Source organism: Ovis aries, chromosome 1 (assembly GCF_016772045.2).
Source record: "Ovis aries strain OAR_USU_Benz2616 breed Rambouillet chromosome 1, ARS-UI_Ramb_v3.0, whole genome shotgun sequence".
NCBI classification, from domain to species: domain Eukaryota; kingdom Metazoa; phylum Chordata; class Mammalia; order Artiodactyla; family Bovidae; genus Ovis; species Ovis aries.
The window spans coordinates 71,956,662-71,977,007 of record NC_056054.1 but is presented as its reverse complement, the minus strand read 5'-3'; the positions used below and the strand labels follow the sequence as shown (position 1 = coordinate 71,977,007).

Below are 20,346 nucleotides of genomic sequence, written 5' to 3'. Positions count from 1 at the left end.
ACTGCAGGCATGAAATTAAAAAATGCTTGCTCCTTGGAAGAAAAGTTCTGACCAACCTAGACAGCTTGTTAAAAAGAAGAGACATTATTTTGCCAACAAAAGTCTGTCTAGTCAAGCTACAGCTTTTCCAGTAGTCGTGTGTGGGTGTGAGAGTTGAACTGTAAAGAAAGCTGAGCACCGAAGAATTGATGGTTTTGAACTGCAGTGTTGGAGAAGACTCTTTAGAGTCCCTTGGACAGCTAGGAGATCCAACCAGTCCATCCTAAAGGAAATGAGTCCTGAATATTCATTGGAAGAACTGATGCTGAAGCTGAAACTCCAATACTTTGGCCACCTGATGTGAAGAACTGACTCATTGGAGAAGACCCTGATGCTGGGAAAGATTGAAGGCAGGAGAAGGGGACGACAGAGAATGAAATGGTTGGATGGCACCACCGACTCAATGGACATGAGTTTGAGTAAACTCCGGGAGTTGGTGATGGACAGGGAAGCGTGGCGTGCTGCCATTCTTGGGGTAGCAAAGAGTCGGACACAACTGAGCGACTGAACTGAACTGAACCTGGAGCAAGTTGCTACTTAACCTCTCTGAATCTAAGTGTCATCTTCTACTAGAAAAAGAAAAAGGGTGATAACTGTGCCTTTCTCACAGGATTATTTGTGAAGATGAAGGGAGTTAACACATGTGAAGCAGTCACAGCTTGGTGCTCGGCACACATAGTGCCTGATAATTGGGAGGTATTCCTGTCTTGAGGAGCTGCACACCTTGTGTGTGTGTGTGTGTGTGTGTGTGTGTGTGTGTGTGTGTGCAATGTGTGTGTGTTCAGTCGTGTCTAATTCTTTGTGACTCCATGGAGAGTAGCCTGCTAGGCTTGTCTATCCATGGAATTCTTCAGGCAAGAATACTGGAGTGAGTTGCCATCTCCTCCTCCAGGGGATGTTCCCGACACAGGGATAGAACCCCTGTCTTCTGCATTATCAGGTGGATTCTGTACCACTGAGCCACCTGGGAAATTGCTGCACACCTTGGAGGGAGCCCAATAGTTGTGTCCCAGGAGCGTTTTCTGATTCGCTGAGGGCTCCCGACATAACTCACCCTTCCTTCCCTATAACAAGGCCATCATTCATTCAACAAACAGTAACTGCTTCTCTGAGAAGGCAGAAGAATTTCAAGTCAGGAACGACAGACGGCAACTGTGTACTGGGCCTTTCCCCAGAAGGACGAGAGGCTGCGGAGGCCCACTTGGGGCAGAAGGCTTTAGGGCCACACCTCTTGATGGCTGAGCCTTGCAACACACCCACGGCAGGCGGGAGCCGGGCTCCAGCAAGCCTGCTCCCCAGGAAGCCACATAAAGCCAGGGTCCTCAGTCCAGCAGGTTCTGAGCTACACACCAGGAAACATGAGGATACAGTCAGTTTTCTCCCAGACAGTCTGGGGCCTCTGATAGATAGGTGTCTCAATTCCTTTCTATCTAAAGTCAGGACAGTAGCATTTGGCACAAAACAGCTGGGCTGTGAGGATTACCATCGTCTATAAATGGGCTTTAATGTAAATGATCATATTGACACACGTGTGTGTTTCCTTCTACCCCATGCTCACACAGAGGCATCTCTCCAGGGCTCTCGCCGTCAGCTGGCCACCCCAGAATAGCTCTAAGCCAGTCGGCGGGGGTGGCAGGATTCGGAACCGCCACTGTCATGGAAAGGACAGCTGTCTGGATGCTCTGTGATGAGGCAATGTCAACTACTCCAAGAACCACGTCCTCTTAAGAACCTTTACATCATTTTCATAATCAACCTGGAGGAATTGTACAATATTCATTACTTTTCTTTTCTGAGCTGCACATGCTGCTCTGGGGAGAAGAGGGGAGTCCCTGGAGGTTTGCCAGCTGGCTAAGGATGAACCAAAACCAGACACAGAAAAGCCACCGAGTGCCTTCGCTCTTGATGGACTGTGAGAAAGAGAAGCATTGAAATCGAGCTAACTTCAAGGGAGGTGGTGGGGGGGGAGAGAAGGTTTTTGGGGTTTTACAGAGTTAAGTCTGCCACAAAGCCTTAGATGACAAAGACCAACTTTCTGTGCCCTGAAAGACAAGCAGTGGCAGGCAGTGTGGGCTGGGGTATGAAGTAGGGAGGGGCGAGATGTGTATGTCTGCCAGGTGGCAGCAAGTTTTTTTCTCTACTGGATTCGACAGGATTATCTGGAGTTCTTCTGACCAGTATATTTGTTAGTCAGAAGTCAGGAAGGGCATTTCCAGTCAAATGCTAAGAGGCAATAATCTCTGCATGCATTTCTTGATATTTCATATCTAGACATGTCACAGTTAAGCAGCTGGCAGCTTGATGGGCTGCATTAAGGCAGGTCTGAGTCACCCCATCCTCTCAAGTCGCTGACCAGGGAATACAGCAGAGAATCACCCAGCTACCCTGCATAGTGGCCCATAGTAGAAATGGGGGGTAAAAGCTTCTGGACACTACCCTCCACTGTTAAGAATGACTGAAGTGACTGGCATTTTACCGGCATCTGGTCACCAGTTGGATGTATTTGTTGCTGTCATTACAGCAGCGGTGTTGGGAGATTTGCCATAAGGGGATGAAGATAGCGGTTCTCTCACATCTTGACAAGATTCTGGAGGCCTGAGATCCAGGCAACATAAAGCGTCACCCACCTTGTGATCCCAGGGTAAGTCCTCACCATAGATAAGAATAACCACATGAAAAAAAAGATTCAGGACTTTCCTGGTGGTCCAGTGGCTAAGACTCCATGCTCCCATGCAGGGGTCCTGGGTTCTAGAACTGGTCAGGGAACTAGATTCTACATGCTGCAACTAAGACCCAGTGCAGCTGAATAAGTAAATAAATAAATATTAAAAAGAAAAAGATCTTGCTGTTCTGGACACAACGGGAAGACACACAGTTCAGGTTTTCCAGCCTACCCCACATTCCACACAAAGCATGTCACAGCTGCAATGTGGTGACATGGTGCCTGTGTGCCCGCGCTCTCAGCAAGTCACCAGGACAAGGCTGAGCACACCCAACAAGGACTTCAGGTCATTTAAACTGACCCTCTTCTTCTGCAGAAGCTCAGTGAGGTGGAGGGATTCACCCAAGTTCCACCAAGAAGGCAGAAACCAACTGCTGCCATACTTGGCTAGGGGCTGCCTTTACTTAAGAGCTCCTCCCAGGAGACAGGTTGGAAATCGTTTTCAAACCTGTTTGACCTCAGCCCATAGCTCACTTTCTACAGCCATTCCCACTTTTCTGGAAGAGCAAAGAATTGAAAAGGAAGGCAATGCTCAACATGATAAACATACAATGCATTTAACAACAGCCAAATACTCACCAGAAATGAAGTGGGAAACAAGACAAGTAGGACTGTAGTTGAACAACACAGCCAAACCAAGGGGACTCCGGTGGTACCCACAGTAAAGGTTCCTTCCCCAGTCTGCAAAATCCCAACTCCGCCTGGGCTCACTCACAAGCCTTGAATGCTCATCAGGCTTCACTTTAGCAGTCAGACATCTCAACAGAATTATGAATTTGAGACCTCAGGAAATTAAATAAAACACCACTTGATTCCCAAATGACACACTTCAATAAGCTTTAAGGTGGTTCAGCAGTAAAGAATCTGCCTGCAATTCAGGAGACGTGGGTTTGATCCCTGGGTTGGGAAGATCCCCTGAAGAAGTGTGTGGCAACCCACTCCAGCATTATTATTTTTTTTTAATCCACTCCAGTATTCTTGCCTGGGAAATCCCGCAGACAGAAGAGCCTGGTGGGCTATGGTCCACAGGGTCCCAAACAGCTGGACACAACTGAGTGACCGACCATGCATGTGCAAACATACCAGGCACTTTACTGACTGGTAAAAAGCCTTTAGTCGTAATGTGAAAACAAAAATCCATGAAATTCTACCATTTGGTAAGAATTGAAGAGAGAACATTCTGGAACATTTTGGTTCCAAAACCAGTGAGCCCACCAGTTGGTGTCAAACCTAGAGGAACACTGATCTAAAGCCACCATCAGCACTAGTTCAGATGTCTGTATCCTCTGTGAACAAAATGTACACTCAGGAAGGCATTTCCATGGGGAACCATGTGTGGACCATAAGAATAAGGGGCAGGCCTCCTGCTGATGGGCTAGCCTGCAAGGTCCCACTTGGGGATTTCTCAGCTGGGCTCCTGCAAATTGCTGGAAGGAAGGGGGAAGCTGCAGGATCTCATCTGAAAAACTCTGAAAACAGCCTGGCCAGTCGGCCTCCCAGAAGCTCTGACACAGGCATGACTGAGGGGAGGAGGTGGGCTTAGACCACCCCGACTGGCCTTTTCTGGGTTTATAATTGCCTGATCCAGCCCCCACCCTCTTCATTGTTCCCACACCTTTCCTGTCCTCCTCCACAAAAATCTGCCTGAAATCAGCCTTGCTTCACAGCCAGTCTGGGTTCTGGCTCAGGCAGGCACTCAAGAGACCCGCCCTAGACAGTGGCTGTGACTCCCTCTCTGGCTGTTCAAAATGCACAGTGTTCTGGGCTTGGGTCCCAGGGGCAACATGGATATGGCTTCAACTCCTAGTCCCGTCACTAACTAACTACAGGCCCTCTCTAAGCCTCGGTTTCCTCATCTATATGTTGGAGATAACTATTTCAAGGGGCTGCAGTGAAAACTCACAGTTGATTTACTGCGGGAAAGTGCTGAGCACCCAGCTAGCCATACAGTGGGGGTTGAGGGCATGCATTGTGGGCTCAGGCGTGTCCAACTCTTGGTGACCCCATGGACTGTAGCCTGCCATGGAATTTTCCAGGCAAGAATACTGGAGCAGTTGTCCTGTCCTACTCCAGGGTATCTTCCCAAACCAGGGATTGAACCCGTGTCTCTTGCACCTCCTGTATTGGCATGCGGATTCTTTACCACTGCGCCATCTGGGAAGCCCGTGAGTGCCAAGAAGCCGTGGCTACTGTTGTTGCTATCAGCTGTGACCTCCAGTGGTGCTCTATGCTCATGCCTGACAAATCCCACCTCTTCAGTGCAACCTCTCCTAATCATCAAGTCAAAGCACCTCCCCATACCAAGACTCCCTTTCCTGAACTTCAAAGACCTCATTCCAGCACACATAGTTATATATATATCTCAAGCAAGTGTCTAGCAGTCTCCCCCATTCCCCACACTAGTTTTTCTGCTCCCTGAAGCCCTGTCTTGCTTTATATTGACTCTGTTTCATCACAGTCCCTTTCTTGTCATACCTTAATGGTTTGAATACAGCAGAAATAAATAGATGTTGGATAAATAAATGTGTGAGGTGTACACACACTTGGGATTTACAACGTAGAGAGGCAAGTAATGAGAAATGATGAGATGTGGAATTTCATTCCCTACCCTGCAGGTGAATTACCTGGTACTCTTAGGCTGAGTATCGACAAAATGCAGCAACTGCCACTAGCCTCCCTCCCAGGGCCGTGCAAGACGGATTAGGCTTTTAAGCAGCAAAGCTGAAACACAGCCCGCTCCTTGATGTTAAGTAAAGAAGAGCATCTGGGTTCTGATGGTAACAAATGGATCTCATTCTCCTCTAGCATTTCCCGGCTCTTTCTGCACAAAACCAGCAAAATTAAAAAAAAAAAAAAAAAAAGCCTCAATTCTTTTAAATCGGATTTCCAGAGAAAATCTTTTCCTAGCAACTCATTCCAGTGCCAGGAAATTTTTCAAAGGCTAATCTAAATTCCTTCTCTCTCCCTTTCCTTTGTCCACTGCCAAATGAGATCGACAATAGCTCTGGCCACAACTCCACAACAATCATCTTTATTCTTACAAATCTTTTTTTTTTTTCCTTACCATGCTGCATGGCATATGGGATCTTGGTTCCCCAATCAGGGATCAAAGCCGTACCCCCTGCATTGGAAGCAGAATCTAAACCACTGGACTGCCAGGGAAGTCCCTACAAATCTTCACTTCAGTCTGCTTTCCAGGAGTTGTTTGGACGACAGGTGACCTTTTCCCTCCTCATCAGTATTCACATTGCTTCTTTCTCTTTTATTCTTCCTCCTCTTCTGTCTCAATCTCCTAAACCTGAGGCTTCCCAGCAGTGCCCACATCACCTGGCAGCGCCCAGTCCTATAGGAGTCACCCCATGTTAAAGCTGCTCTAGGGACCTCCCCTGTGGTCCAGGGGCCAAGACTCTGAGTTCCCAATTCAGGGGGCCTGGGTTCCACCCCTGCTTAGGGATATAGATCCCATGTGCTGTAACTAAACAGTTCGAGTGCCACAACTAAAGATCCCACATGCCACAACAAAGACTGAATATCCCATAGCCAAATAAGTGAATGAAAAAAAAAATATATATATATATACACATTTTTTAAAAAAAGCTGCTCTGGCAGCTGGTTTAGGCCCAGGCACAATGCACTGGCACCAAGATCAAAATTCAAAGACCTATCCCTGTTTGCAACACTGATTCACCATGAGCTGGATCCTCGAGGCTAGCTGAGTCTTTTTTGTGATTCAGGGACAATCATTCCCATTGTACGTCTGTTAAAAGGATTTCAACAATTTATAATAATTATACTGTGATTAATACTAACACTATTTATGATTTTGGAAACATTTTGAACTCCCCAAAGTAAAGGTACAGGGTTAATATAAGATGCTGAAATGTCAGAATGCAGAAAGTACATCCTTTAGGATAAGAGGGCAGATAAAACAAGCAAGAACATAGTCTGAGACAGTGGCTTTCAAGTCTGTTCAAGAAGCAGAGCCTGTCTTTAAAGGAAACCTTCAGTGGAATCCCACTTCTCAACGAGATAAAAGTGGGGCTGCTCTGGTTGGAGGCAGGGGCGGGAGGTGGTGATGCTGATATGAGCCCAGAGCCCATCCTTCCTCCTCACCCATTTCTCTCCTCTCTTGAAGTGGTGGTCCCTGCAGTATCCATAGAGCCCCAGGGGTCTATGAAGCAGTGAAAGAGGGACATGCAGAGAACCTGAATTTCCTAATCCTGTGAGGGAACAGCAACTCAGCTTTAGGGCCCTAAAGGACCATGTGGCCAACATATTGATATATCAAAGGTTCCACTGCTTTTGTCTTTCCAGTCTGTCTGTATGTATCTTAGCTTGATTTTCATGTATGTGTATTTTATCACAGTACATATTTGTAATGCATCTCAATAGCATCTTCATAGAATAAGTTGGTATCTGGATGTGTACACAGAATTCTAGGGGAGAGAGGCTGGTACATTACACTGTGACAAGACATTCACAGGGTCTGGCTTGACTTGCTACGGGACCTACCATTCTGAAAGGTGCAATAGTATTTTACTGTGCTTTATACATGCTTGCTTGAAGTGATCCAAGTGAAAGCTAAACACACTCTAAAATGTATGCCAAGAGTCTTAAGAAGAGCCTTAAATATAGGGCTTTACTACAAGAAGACTACAATCTCCCCTGAATAATGAAAGGTATTCTTAATACCATTTATAAGACATTAAACATAGATGGCCTAATTAGTCCCTTTACTTCTACTGGTACATTTATTAGAACGAGGGGCAAAAATAAGAAGTATTTTTCTAAGCGAGTACTGTGAACATTTAAATTATAAAACAGCCTGCTGACTTACAAAAATACTGCTCTGTGTAAGTTTGACTAAAGGTTATTAAAATTTCCTAAATTATCAACAGAAAAATAAAATACATATCTAATTTTCCACCAGTTTGAAAGACTCAGGAGGAAAAAAATCTGAAATTCAAACAATCACAGTATATAATTTTTCTGATTTTTAAAGGAATATTTATAGCTTGAAAGTGAAAGGCTTGTGAAATATATAAAAATTAAGGAGGCAGTCCTTTTCCTATTTCAGGAAAATTATAGTTCTTGGAGAAGACATTGAAAATTTGCTCTCAGTTGATACATATGCCTTGTATTAAAGTTTCTAAAGCCTCCTCCTCTTTTTTTTTTTGAAAGAGAGACACATTTCTTTCAGAATTTGAAGACTTGTATTAATGACCTAAGGTTCTAAGGCAAAGGACTGCAGACAACAGCCAAGGAACAGATCCTTCTATCCAGCTCCGCTTCCCTCAAGACAGAGCTAAGAGTAATTTTCACATGTTAAAAAGTTGGAGAAATTCAAAATAAGGAGAATACATCTTCAGATTTCAGGCACCTCCCTGGTGATCCAGCAGTTAAGAATCTACCTTCCAATGCAGGGGATGTGGGTTTAATCCCTGGTGGAGGAACTAAGATTCCACATGCTGCGGGGCAACTAAGCCCTCGCACTACAACAAAGACACAGGAGAGCAAAAACAAAAAATAAAATTCAGATTTCAGTGCCCATAAGTTCTGCTAGAACACACTCAGGCCCATCCAGTTACATCCTGTCTGTGGTTGCTTTTCTGCTGAGGCAGCAGAGCTGAGTAGCTGTGACCGAGACCCAAATGACCCAAAACCTGAAAACTTTTACACAATCTGGCCTTTACAGAAAAACTGGCTAACCCCTGGCCTAAGAGACAGTGCCCACTGGCAGGCCCTCACACCGCGTGTCCCCAGCTCAGGAGACGTACCTGGTTGAGATGGCGCAAGCCCTTGTCAAGACACCAGAAGCAGCAGCAGCAGCATTGGGACACGCACCTTGACAAGGCACCGTCCTGCTGGGTCAGGTTCAGAAAGAAAGGAACAGCGTCACCAACAGCACAGGAAAGAGGCAAACAGAAGTGTCTTCCAGCACACCCTGTTCCTACTTGGAGATCTGTGTCCCTGGAGAAGCATCACAGCAATTCTCATGGGTACAGGAGTTCTTCTATTCTGTGTATGCTACTGCTACTACTAATTACTATCATTACTATACTGATGAGCAAGGGTTCTCTTCTGTGGGCTTACCTGTTAGGAGTGCCGTTGAGTTCAGCAGAAAGGGAAATGGATTAGCTTGTTTTTACTAGCAAAGGTGAACCAGACCTTTTGGTTCTAGTAAAAAAAAAACAACAACACCTCTCTTCCTTCATCTTTTCCTAAGCGTCTTCAATCATAAACTCTGCTTTTTCAAACCATAGTTTATATTCATGAGAAATTCACATCCCACAGACAATAAAACTAATGCATTGTTAGTTATGCGTCCACACACATACACAAAATCAGGTTTAATTTTTTGGAAATACATCCCATATTAAGACTTTTAGGGCTAAATTTTGGGGGATAAATTAGTCCTTTGAAATATAACTTGAACTTGTGTATAACTCAAGAATGGATGAATGAATAAAACTTATTGGGGGAAGGGGTGATTAAATGTATCTTACTGCCCAGACTGGGGTGGGGGTGGAGGAAATCCCTGAAAACAATCCTGAAATAGTTTTCTATTAGGACCCCAGGGACAACTTAGCCTTATATAGACATTTTCTTGTCCCAGTGTTAATTCCACTAGATGAAATCTGACCTGCATCCTTTTCAGCCTGGCTATCGTTGTGAATGAGCCATTTAATGTAAGAAGGACCTCACAGTGGCCGTGTGAAATGCTTATACTGCAGGTACAGTATAGGGCTGGAAGGCTGCTGAGGAAGACTATGTTTTTTTAACCTAAGAAAGGACACATTTCTCCAACAGTGACATCACCAAAAGGGAGTTTGACCCCTTTAGTCCTTATGGGATCTAGGAAGTGATAAATAACCTCTTAGACCTCAGCCAGAGAGGCTAACCCATTGACTGTTAGATATATGGAAGCTGTTTCCCCAAAGAGTTTAAGGTGCCTAGCTCTGGGGGGTTCAGTGAGTTCCCTCATGTTTATTAACTTATGATTATCTAGTACTAATGCATATTTATATATAAAACACATGCATATGTACATATATGAGGACTTCCCTGATGGCTCAGCAATAAAGAATCCACCTGCAATGCAGGAGCCACAGGAGACGCAGGTTTGATCCCTGGGTCAGGAAGATCCCCTGGAGGAGGAAATGGCAACCCACTCTGGTATTCTTGCCTGGGAAATCCCATAACAGAGGAGCCTGTTGGGCTACAGTCCATGAGTGAGTGAGTGAAGTCGCTTAGTCATGTCCAACTCTGCAACCCCATGGACTGTAGCCTACCAGGCTCCTCCATCCATGGGATTTTCCAGGCAAGAGTACTGGAGTGGGTTGCCATTTCCTTCTCCAGGAGATCTTCCCGACCCAGGGATTGAACCCAGGTCTCCCACATTGTAGGCAGATGCTGAGCAACTAAGCAGAGCATGAGATACATATATGAATATATTTAATGTATATAAACTATACGAATCTACTTGAAATAAAAAGTTGCTCTGTTCTTCAATAAATCTTTCTCTAAGTTTCCTAAGGTTGAAGGATCGATTTCAAAATGCACCAGCCAGAGCAGCTAGATTTATCCTGGATGTGCAAATGTCTCTTTAAGTCCCAACATGTAGTTAAGCAATATTTCAACAGAAAATACTCTCTGATCAGGGGGGTGAGGGCTTAGTGTGCATTTCAAGGTAAGGAAGCTAGATAATTTTATGTGAAAGCCAATCAACTGCTCTTAATTAATATACTAATCTTAAATCTTGATTTACAATTAAATCTTGATTGAGCTTCCCTGGTGGCTCAGAGGGTAAAGAATCTGCCTGCAATGCAGGAGACCTGGGTTTGATCCATGGGTTGGGAAGAATCTCTGGAGAAGGAAATGGCAATCCACTCCAATATTCTTGCCTGGAGAGCATGGACAGAGGAGCCTGACAGGCTACAGTCCATGGGGTCACAAAAAATCAAATACAGCTGAGCAACTAACACTGACTGACTGAAATCGTCAACAATTCAGATTTCTGCTTAAAAGAGCAAACAAAGACAATTTTAAAGTATAATTACGAATCCACGTGTAAAACTTTCCCAGTTTACTAAAAGCACATACCTATACCCAAATTGCTGGACTCATTGTTTGTGAAACTCTGACTAAGTCACCAACACAGAGGTGGGGCTGGGGGGCTGCGGGGGTGGGGGTGGGGGCTAACATTGTGTGAGAACAGAAAAGTTGGGGAAAATCCAACCTTTCCTTATTTGGCAGGCCAGAAATACCACAAGAACAGCTGTTTTCCTGGTGTTTTGGTTTCCACTGGCATTCATAACCAAATGTGCATGGAAATAAAAACGGAGAAGAAAAACCCCCAGGCACAAAAGCCCCACAGTTTTCTGTCTTTTGATCTGAGATTTAGGTCAGCTTGCCCATTTCTCACTATTAGGCATGAACGCACACACAGACATGCAACTAACTTCCCATGACACCCTCCAGGAAACACAGAAGGTGGGGAATATTTTAGCATTAAAACAGAAACAAGCAAATCTCCTCATGTTATGGTATATTTTTCTTTCTTTAAAAAAGCATGATAAATGTCCATAAAACCTTGCTTAAATTTCATCTTAAGAATTTCTCCCATTTGTTCAGCATTTAAATAGGAAGAAAAAGCAGCAAGCTAAGAACTAAGCACTCCCTACACCACCTGTGCCACCATGTTGGAGAAAATCCAACAAAATTACACAAAAAGGGAGCTGGACAGGAAGGTTGCTGGGGGTGGGGTGCGGATGGGACCTGAAGCCCATTGGAGCTTTCTGAATGGTCCCTGGCACAGGTCACATTCCTGTCCTGGGACCCAGTGCAGTTCTCCAGTGATTCACTTTTCTGTAACCCAAACACAGAGCACACTCTGTTTTAACGTGTTGCCTTACCTTCTCTTTCAGAGTGTTATACACGTACATGAGAACAGCTCTTGGAATCCTCACCACAGTGATTAAAAATGACCCTTTGACAACTGTTCCCTGATGGTAGCAGAAAAGAATGGAGAGAGATGAAAGGATCGGGCGATCAGGAGGGTCACTTTTATTCCTGGGAACAGGAGAAAAAAAAGACAGCATTTTAAAAAACACTATTTAGAAAGAAACAAAAAAACTTCTCTCTGGTTCAAATCATCTACGGTACTAACAATTTAGAAAGCAGTGACGCCATCTGCATTTGGCAAAATTTTTATACTCCTTGCTAGCTAAGGTTAAATTATTTAAGTTAAGAAATATTTTTGGAGGTATTTAATGTTACAAACAAGGAAGAGAAAATTTTAAAACATACTGATGAGGTGAACACTTTACAACACCTAACCACCTCCACAAATCCATTAAATTGGGTATTGATCCCATTTTCAGTTTCAGAAGTTTAATTATATAATAATCCCCTAGATTTAAATTACATACTTGCATCTGTAAATATTGCCAGTATTAGCTTGGTGATGAAAATCACTACCACATCACATGACCAGGATTGGCTCACAGCAGAGGGAGGAAGAGTTTTGGCTTCTCCAAAGCTCCTGAAACCCAGCTGATTTCTCCTCTGTTCTGTAAAGGTCACCTCACTGTGAATCATTTACGGGACTTGTCATGACACAGCTCTTAAGAATGCAAAAGTCAGTTTCACAGGCCGGGGAAAAAAAAGTGAAACAGAACAGAATGGGCACATCTTTCTTCCCCCTCCCCAACACCTGAAAGATAAAACAAAGGCGGGAGGGCTGATGTCACCCCTCCCCCGGCCCACTGAGGCCAGCTCTAGAAAGTGAGGCCCTTTCCGAGAAGTTCCTTCACGCGATTCCAAGGGAGGCTTGCTTTCTGCATAACGGATTATTCTACAGCTCGCTCTGGTTGCTAATAAGTCACTATGAATTAAGGTTTTGACCAGAGCCTAGGTTTTCGGGGAGGAAAAGGAACGCAGCCAGAAATGTTTCCAGAGCTGGCAACGGCCACATTTTGCTGTTACTTAAATCATCCAGGAAGGAAGAGAGAACATGAAAGTAACATTGGGAGCAGAGTAGCTGCAATCCAGCCGTCCCACAAAAAGGGTGATGTGTGTTTCAACTCAATGTTGTTGGAAATAGGAAATGCCAGGGAAGCTATTGCTGATATGAATTCACTTAGATCTGATAAACTAGAAAAGTAGCACAGCCAGGAAAGTCTGACACATTTTTCTCCCTTTCCTCAGTCCTTTTTTTGTTTTTTTTTTTTTGTTTTTGTTTTTTTTTTTTAGAGGAAGACTGTTTACTTTCCCATTGAGGAGATCCATGTGCCTTAGAACTGACTGGTTCTCAAGCAGGGATGCGGGCAGACGAGGGCAGCGCTTGCTCTCCATCTGATACGGAAACAAGTGATTCACAGGCCTGGAGGGCTGGTCCTCCAGGCATGAAGTTTGGGCTTAGACATCCATTCTCTGAGGTTTCGCAGGGATGGGATTGACCACTTAAGGCAGGGTGGTGTCTACACTGTCTGGATGGCCCTCATCCGTGTCACATCCCTGTGATGGCTCCAGACGCTTTGGGGCTTGGCTGGAAGAAGACGTACATGTTCCAGAAGCTGACTTACCACCTGGGAGAGAAAACCTGAAAAGAGGGCCAGCTCACAAACCAGGCCAGCCTGTGGAGCCAGAATTCACTCAATACCCAGGAAAGGGTCAATCACTGGGGGGTCTCGGAGACCCCCCCTTCGCCCCAGACTTTTTCCACATTCAAAGGTTATATCACCCTGTCACCCCTCCTCTGCTGTGCACATCCCTAGGGCCTTCATCTCTTCACAAGCAGCAAAATCTGCCTTCAGGAAGAGCCTTTGATTACACCTAGTGAAGCTTAAACTAATACTTCACCACATTTTGAGAACTGGAGTTTGGGACCACAATGCAGCGAGGGACATACTGAGCAGCTCAGCGATGGGCTTATGAGGATGCCACAGCCTCCTGGTGGGCTTCCGCTTCTGTCCACAGGGAGTACTGCATGCAGGGCACCTTTCGCTGGGTTCTGTGGGTGGTGGCAGTAGCAAGGCCCTGGGCAGCAGGGGAGAGCTGGAGACTCCAGGATGTACCCCACAAGCCCAGCTCCTCTAGTTTTAAGCTTGTGGCTGCTCTGAGGGCTAAAGGTGCCTGGCTCTGTGTGACGGAGCCAGGGGGTCCCAAGACACAGCATCAGTTCAAGTCCCTGGGCAAACCATTTTCCTTTTTTTTCAAACACTACTTTTTAAACATTTTTATTTATTTATGGCTGTGTTGGATCTTCACAGCAGCACACAGGCTTTCTCTAGTTGCGACGAGCAACTATGAAGGGACTACTCTTCATTGCGACGGCTTCTCTTGTTGCAGAGTACAAGCTCTAGGTGCACAGGCTCATTAGCTGTGGCACACAGGGCTTATCTACTCCGTGGTACGTGGGGATCTTCCTGGACCAGGGATCAAACCCACGTCTCCTGCACTGGCCAGCGGATTCTTAACCCTTGGACCACCAGGGAAGTCCTGTGCAAAGTGTTTAATGTTCTCGTTCACCTAAGTCTGTAACACCTTTGGGTCATGGTATCTACGTGCTATTTTACAGCTATGATTTGCTTCAACATAACTTACTCCAGAAACTTAGGAATCTTGGAGGCACGTTTTAGTTCTGGTTAGATCCAGTCGAGTGCTCACTGAGAACTCTTCAGCAGCATGGATAATTCATTTTGTGTTGCGGCTCCTGGACAAGGATCAGGCTGCCCAGGATGCTTGGCCTCCAGTGTCAGTCTGGTCCTGGGCAAAGGAGTGCGGTGTGCCCCTGAAGAGACCTCGTCCTTTCCTGACATTTCTTTCAGCAGAATCACTGCAAGATGGGGTTGGGAGGACTGTGGGGGGAGCTGTGAGGTTCATTTATCCAATCCCAAAGAAAAAAGGAAACTCTTTGTTATGAAGAACAGGTCCTCGGCAGCTCCCATCAGGGTTAGCAAACTCATGTGTCTCCTACCAAAATTCCTTAGGCTCAGCTGTGAATCCACTTCCTCACTTCCTCTTCAGCAAATCCACAGCAGCTGGAAACCATCTTCTGTATACTTGCAAGCGATGAAGTCATGACTCAAGCGTCCCTTCTCCAAACTGAGCAGTGCTGGCTCCTTCCTATCACACCCCAGCCCCATCTTTATGGCTCTCAGTTGACCTCTCTGAAATTCAAGCAAATGGTGGTAAAAGGGAAATTACACAGGATGCCCATGTCCTGGTACTTGATGCTCCTTGGATGACCTCTTCATCCCTCTTACTGCTTAAATGAATGACAGAGATGAACGCACTCTGGCTATATTTAATTCTCACCCTGCATGCAGACTGGAACATGAGATTAAAGAATTATAAGCCCTGAGATAAGGGAAAACCTTGAGGTTTCAAAATTAGCACACAGTCAAAAAGAATGCAGAACTCTCTAATAAATGAAATAGCAGTGCTAAAAATAAGTCAGTATGCATTTTATTTTAAATTAGTTTATTTTTATCAAATATGTGAAATATCTTAAAAAGGCAAATAGCACTGCTAGGTGTAACAGGAAAAACAGCAGTTTTTTTTTTTCTCCACCACTAATTGTCTCTCCCTAGAGGCAATATTTTAGCTGTTTCTTCTGGAACCCACCTTCACACTCCTAAATTACTTGTTCTTACTGGCATTTCTTCATTTTTTCAGTCTCAGAGACTGTCTACTGACTTCCCACTATGGAAGACACAGGTTTCATTCTCTTGGGCAGCTTAAACTCACAAGTACACTCATTTTCCCACTCCTCTTCTTCTCAATATAATTATACTGAAGTTCTAACAGATTTCTCTCCAGTTTTACTGAGATATAATTGACATGTGACAGTCTGTACGTCCAAGGTATACAATGCATTGATTTGACCCCATATATATTGCAAAATGATTACTATTTTAGGATTAGCTTACGCCTCCATCACTTCATATAATTAACCATTTCTTTTTTTGTGGTGAGAACATTTAAGGTCTCTTCTCTTAGCAGCTTTCAAGTATATAACACAGTATTGTTAACCATAATCATCAGGCTATAGTTAGATCCCCAGAACTACTCATCTTTTAACTAGAAGTTTGTGTCCATAATCCATACCTCCCCTTCTCCCCTAACTCACTCCCGGGCAACCACCATTCTACCTGTTTCCATTAGTTCAGCTTTTTTAGATTTGACATATAAGTGGTATCCTCCCTATTTGTTTTTCTATGATGTATCACTTGGCATATTGCCCTCAAGGTCCATTTGTGTTGTTTTAAATGGCACGATGTCGTCCTTTCTCATGGCTAAATGATATTCCATTATATACGCTAGTAAAGTAATGCTCAAAATTCTCAAAGCCAGGCTTCAGCAATACGTGAACCGTGAACTTCCTGATGTTCAAGCTGGTTTTAGAAAAGGCAGAGGAACCAAAGATCAAATTGCCAACATCCGCTGGATCATGGAAAAAGCAAGAGAGTTCCAAAAAAACATCTATTTCTGCTTTATTGACTATGCCAAAGCCTTTGACTGTGTGGATCACAAGAAACTGTGGAAAATTCTGAAAGAGATGGGAATACAGACCACCTGACCTGCCTCTTGAGAAACCTATATGCAGGTCAGGAAGCAAAAGTTAGAAGTGGACATGGAACAACAGACTGGTTCCAAATAGGAAACGAGTACGTCAAGGCTCTATATTGTCACCCCGCTTATTTAACTTCTATGCAGAGTACATCATGAGAAACCCTGGACTGGAAGAAACACAAGCTGGAATCAAGATTGCCGGGAGAAATATCTATCACCTCAGATATGCAGATGACACCACCCTTATGGCAGAAAGTGAAGAGGAACTAAAAAGCTTCTTGATGAAAGTGAAAGTGGAGAGTGAAAAAGTTGGCTTAAAGCTCAACATTCAGAAAATGAAGATCATGGCATCTGGTCCCATTACATCATGGGAAATAGATGGGGAAACAGTGGCAGACTTTATTTTTTGGGTCCAAAATCACTGCAGATGGTGACTGCAGCCATGAAATTAAAAGACGCTTGCTCCTTGGAAGGAAAGTTATGACCAACCTAGATAGCATATTCAAAAGCAGAGACATTACTTTGCCAACAAAGGTCTGTCTAGTCAAGGCTATGGTTTTTCCTGTGGTCATGTATGGATGTGAGAGTTGGACTGTGAAGAAGGCTGAGCGCTGAAGAATTGATGCTTTTGAACTGTGGTGTTGGAGAAGACTCTTGAGAGTCCCTTGGACTGCAAGGAGATCCAAGCAGTCCATTCTAAAGGAGATCAGCCCTGGGATTTCTTTGGAAGGAATGATGCTAAAGCTAAAACTCCAGTACTTTGGCCACCTCATGAGAACAGTTGACTCATTGGAAAAGACTCTGATGCTGGGAGGGATTGGTGGCAGGAGGAGAAGGGGACGACCCAGGATGAGATGGCTGGATGGCATCACTGACTCGATGGACGTGAGTCTGAGTGAACTCTGGGAGCTGGTGATGGACAGGGAGGCCTGGCGTGCTGCGATTCATGGGGTTGCAAAGAGTCGGACACGACTGAGCGACTGAACTGAACATCAAATCATCTTCATCTATTCACCCTTCGATGGACACTAAGGTTGTTCCCATATCTTGGCTATTGTGAATACTGCTGCAATGAACATAGGTGTGAAGCCATTTCTTCAAGATTCTTTTTTTATTTCCTTTTGATATATACCTAAGAAGTGGGATTGTTGGATCCTATAGTTCTGATTTTAATTTTTCGAGGAGCCTCCATACTGTCAGTTTCCATAATTGCTGTATCCCAAATTTGCACACCCCATCCCACAGTGAATGAGGGTTCCCTTTTCTCTACATCCTCGCCGACATTAGTCACCTCTTGTCTTTTTGATGATAGCCATTCTAACAGGTATAAGGTGGTATCTAATTGTGGTTTTGATATGTATTCCCTGATGATTAGTGATGTCGAGCACATTTTCATGTGCCTGTTTTTGTATCTTCTTTGGAAAGGAAGTTCTGCTCCTCTGCCCCTTTTTTAACTGAATTTTTTTTTTTTACTATGGAGTTATAGGAGTTATATATATTTTTTGGTATTAACTCCTTATCAGACAAATGATTTGCAAATATTTCCTCCCATTCCATAAGCTGTCTTTTCATTTTGTGGATTGGTTCTTTCACTATGTAGAACTTTTTAGTTTGATGTAATCTCACTAATTTTTGCTGTTGTGGCTTGTGCTTTTGGTGTCATATTTGAAAAATCATTTCAAAGACTGATGTAAAGGAGCTTTTCCCCTATGTTTTCTCAGAGGAGTTTAGGGACTTCAGGTCTTATGTTTGAGTCTTTAAACCATTTTGAATTAATTCTGGTGAACCATGTAATACAGGGGTTTAATTTTATTCTTCATGTTGTTATCCAGTTTTTCCAGAACTGTTTATTGAAGAGATTATCCTTTCCCCTCTCTGGGATCTCAGTTCTCTTCCAATGATCTATGGGTCTATTTCTATGCCAGCGCCATACTGTTTTGTGGTATAGTTTGAAATCAGGACATATGATGCCTCCAGGTATGTTCTTCTTTCTTAGAATTGCTTTGGCTATTTGGGCTCTTTTGTGATACAAATTTTAGAATTTTTCTATTTCTGTGGAAAAATATAACTGAAAGGTTGACAGGGAATGCATGGAATTTATAGATGGCTTTGGGTAAGAAGGATATTTTAACAGTATTAATTCTTCTGATCCATGAACACAGGATATATTTCCATTTATTTGCGTCTTTCATCAGAGTCTTATACTTTTCAGTATACAGAGCTTTCATCTCCTTAAATTCATTCCTAAGTATTTTATTGTTTTCAATGCCAGTGTGAATGAGACTGTCTTCTTTCTTTTTCAGATATTTTGCTGTTAGAGAAATGCAACTGTTTTCTGAATGCTTTGTATCCTGTACCTTTACTGAATTCACTGATTAGTCTAACAGTTTTTTTGATGAAGTCCTTAGAATTTTCTTTATATATTAATAAAGTCATATTATCTGCAAACAAAGGCAATTTTACTTCTTTCTTTGTGATTTGTATGTATTTTTTCCTTGTTTTCTTGCCTGATTGCTCTGGCTAGGTCTTCCAGTACTATGTTGAATAGGAATGGTAAGAGTGAGCAGTCCTGTCTCATTCCTGATCTTAGAGAAAAAATTTTCAATCTTTCACCACTGAGTATGTTTTAATTAATGTTTAGGGCTTACATTATCAGTACATAAATAACATTCACAACTGTTTGAAACAGTGTATTCTGATTATATTTTCTTTCTAGCTTTTGACTTTTCTTTAATAATATTTCACATCTTTTATTTGCTTGGTTTTCCACATGCTTCACCAAATTCTTCATCAAAGTATAATTCTTTTTCTCCACATATTCAAACAACATATCTGATATGCTCTAAGTTTCCTTTTTATTTTTTCTTGGCAACATCCCTCCTGGAGCCCACTGCTCTCCTGCTCCTCCTTGGACTGGACGTTTTCTATACCTGCTAAATACCTACCCTCCTGGAAATTCCCTTCTCTTCTTCACTGTGTTGGAGCTCATTTCATGAAACTCATGTTCCCCCCCACCCCTCTGGTTTACTCAGTTTCAGAGAGAAAGGATATGGGGAGGAAATCTTTTGAGATATTGCATGCCTGAATAGGACTTCGTCTTCCTTTATCTTTGACTGATAGTACGAACAGGTATAGAATTCTAGGTTGGAAATCATCTTTTCTCAGAATTTTGGTAGTTTTGTCCTACTATCTCCCTGGTTCAGAGTTGCTGTTGAACATCAGATTCCATTCTAGTTCTTTTTAAATTTTATTTTTTATTGAAGTGTAGTTGATTTATAATACTAGTTTCAGATGTATGACACAGTATTTCAATATTTTGAAAGATCATACCTCACTTAAGTTATTTTAAAATATTGGCTGTATCGTACAATATACAGCTTATTATAGTATACACTATACACAGTAGTCAATATACAGCTTTTTATAGTACACACAGTAGTTTGTGCCTCTTGGTTTCCTATCCCTACCTTGACTCTGTCCACTTCCCTCTCTCAGATGGAAATCACTAGTTTATTCTCTAAATCTGAGTCTGTTTCCATTTTGTCATATTCATTTATTTTTTAGATTCCACATTTAAGGGATAACATATAGTATTTGTGTTTCTCCTATTTATTTCACTAAGTCTAATGCCCTCCAGGTCCAACCATATTGTTGCAAAATAGCAAAATTTCATTCTTTTTTTATGGTTAATATTCCATTGTATAAACACATCACATCTTCTTTATCTATTCATCTACTGATGGACACTTGGATAGCTTCCATAACTTGCCTACTGTAAATAAAGCTGCCTGAACACTGAGGGGGGAGCATATAACTTCTGGAATTAGTGTTTTCATTTTCTTTGGCTGTATATCCAGCAGTGGCATTCATTCAAACAGCAATTCTATTTTCAATTCTTTAAGGAATCCCCATACTATTTTCCACAGTGGCTGCATCAATTTACATCCCCACCAACAGTGTACTTGGGTTCCCTTTTTTTCATGTCCTTGCCAACATTTGTGGTCCTT

The 20,346-nt window shown here is 43.2% G+C and overlaps 1 protein-coding gene across 5 annotated transcripts in view; it reads right to left on the bottom strand.

Annotated features, from left to right (window-relative positions):
- Positions 1-20,346, bottom strand: part of SLC44A3 (solute carrier family 44 member 3) — an 84,566-nt gene that overhangs the window by 17,271 nt on the left and 46,949 nt on the right. For 3 of the 5 annotated variants that reach the window (XM_015092126.4, XM_042251152.2, XM_060400884.1), the window contains 2 exons: positions 11,677-11,833; positions 8,539-8,625 (listed from right to left, as the gene is read on the bottom strand). In XM_015092126.4, the coding sequence (XP_014947612.3) occupies positions 8,539-8,625; positions 11,677-11,833 (244 nt within the window). The remainder of the gene's footprint in view (positions 1-8,538; positions 8,626-11,676; positions 11,834-20,346) is intronic. The other 2 variants (XM_042251142.2, XM_060400881.1) reach the window with 2 other exon arrangements.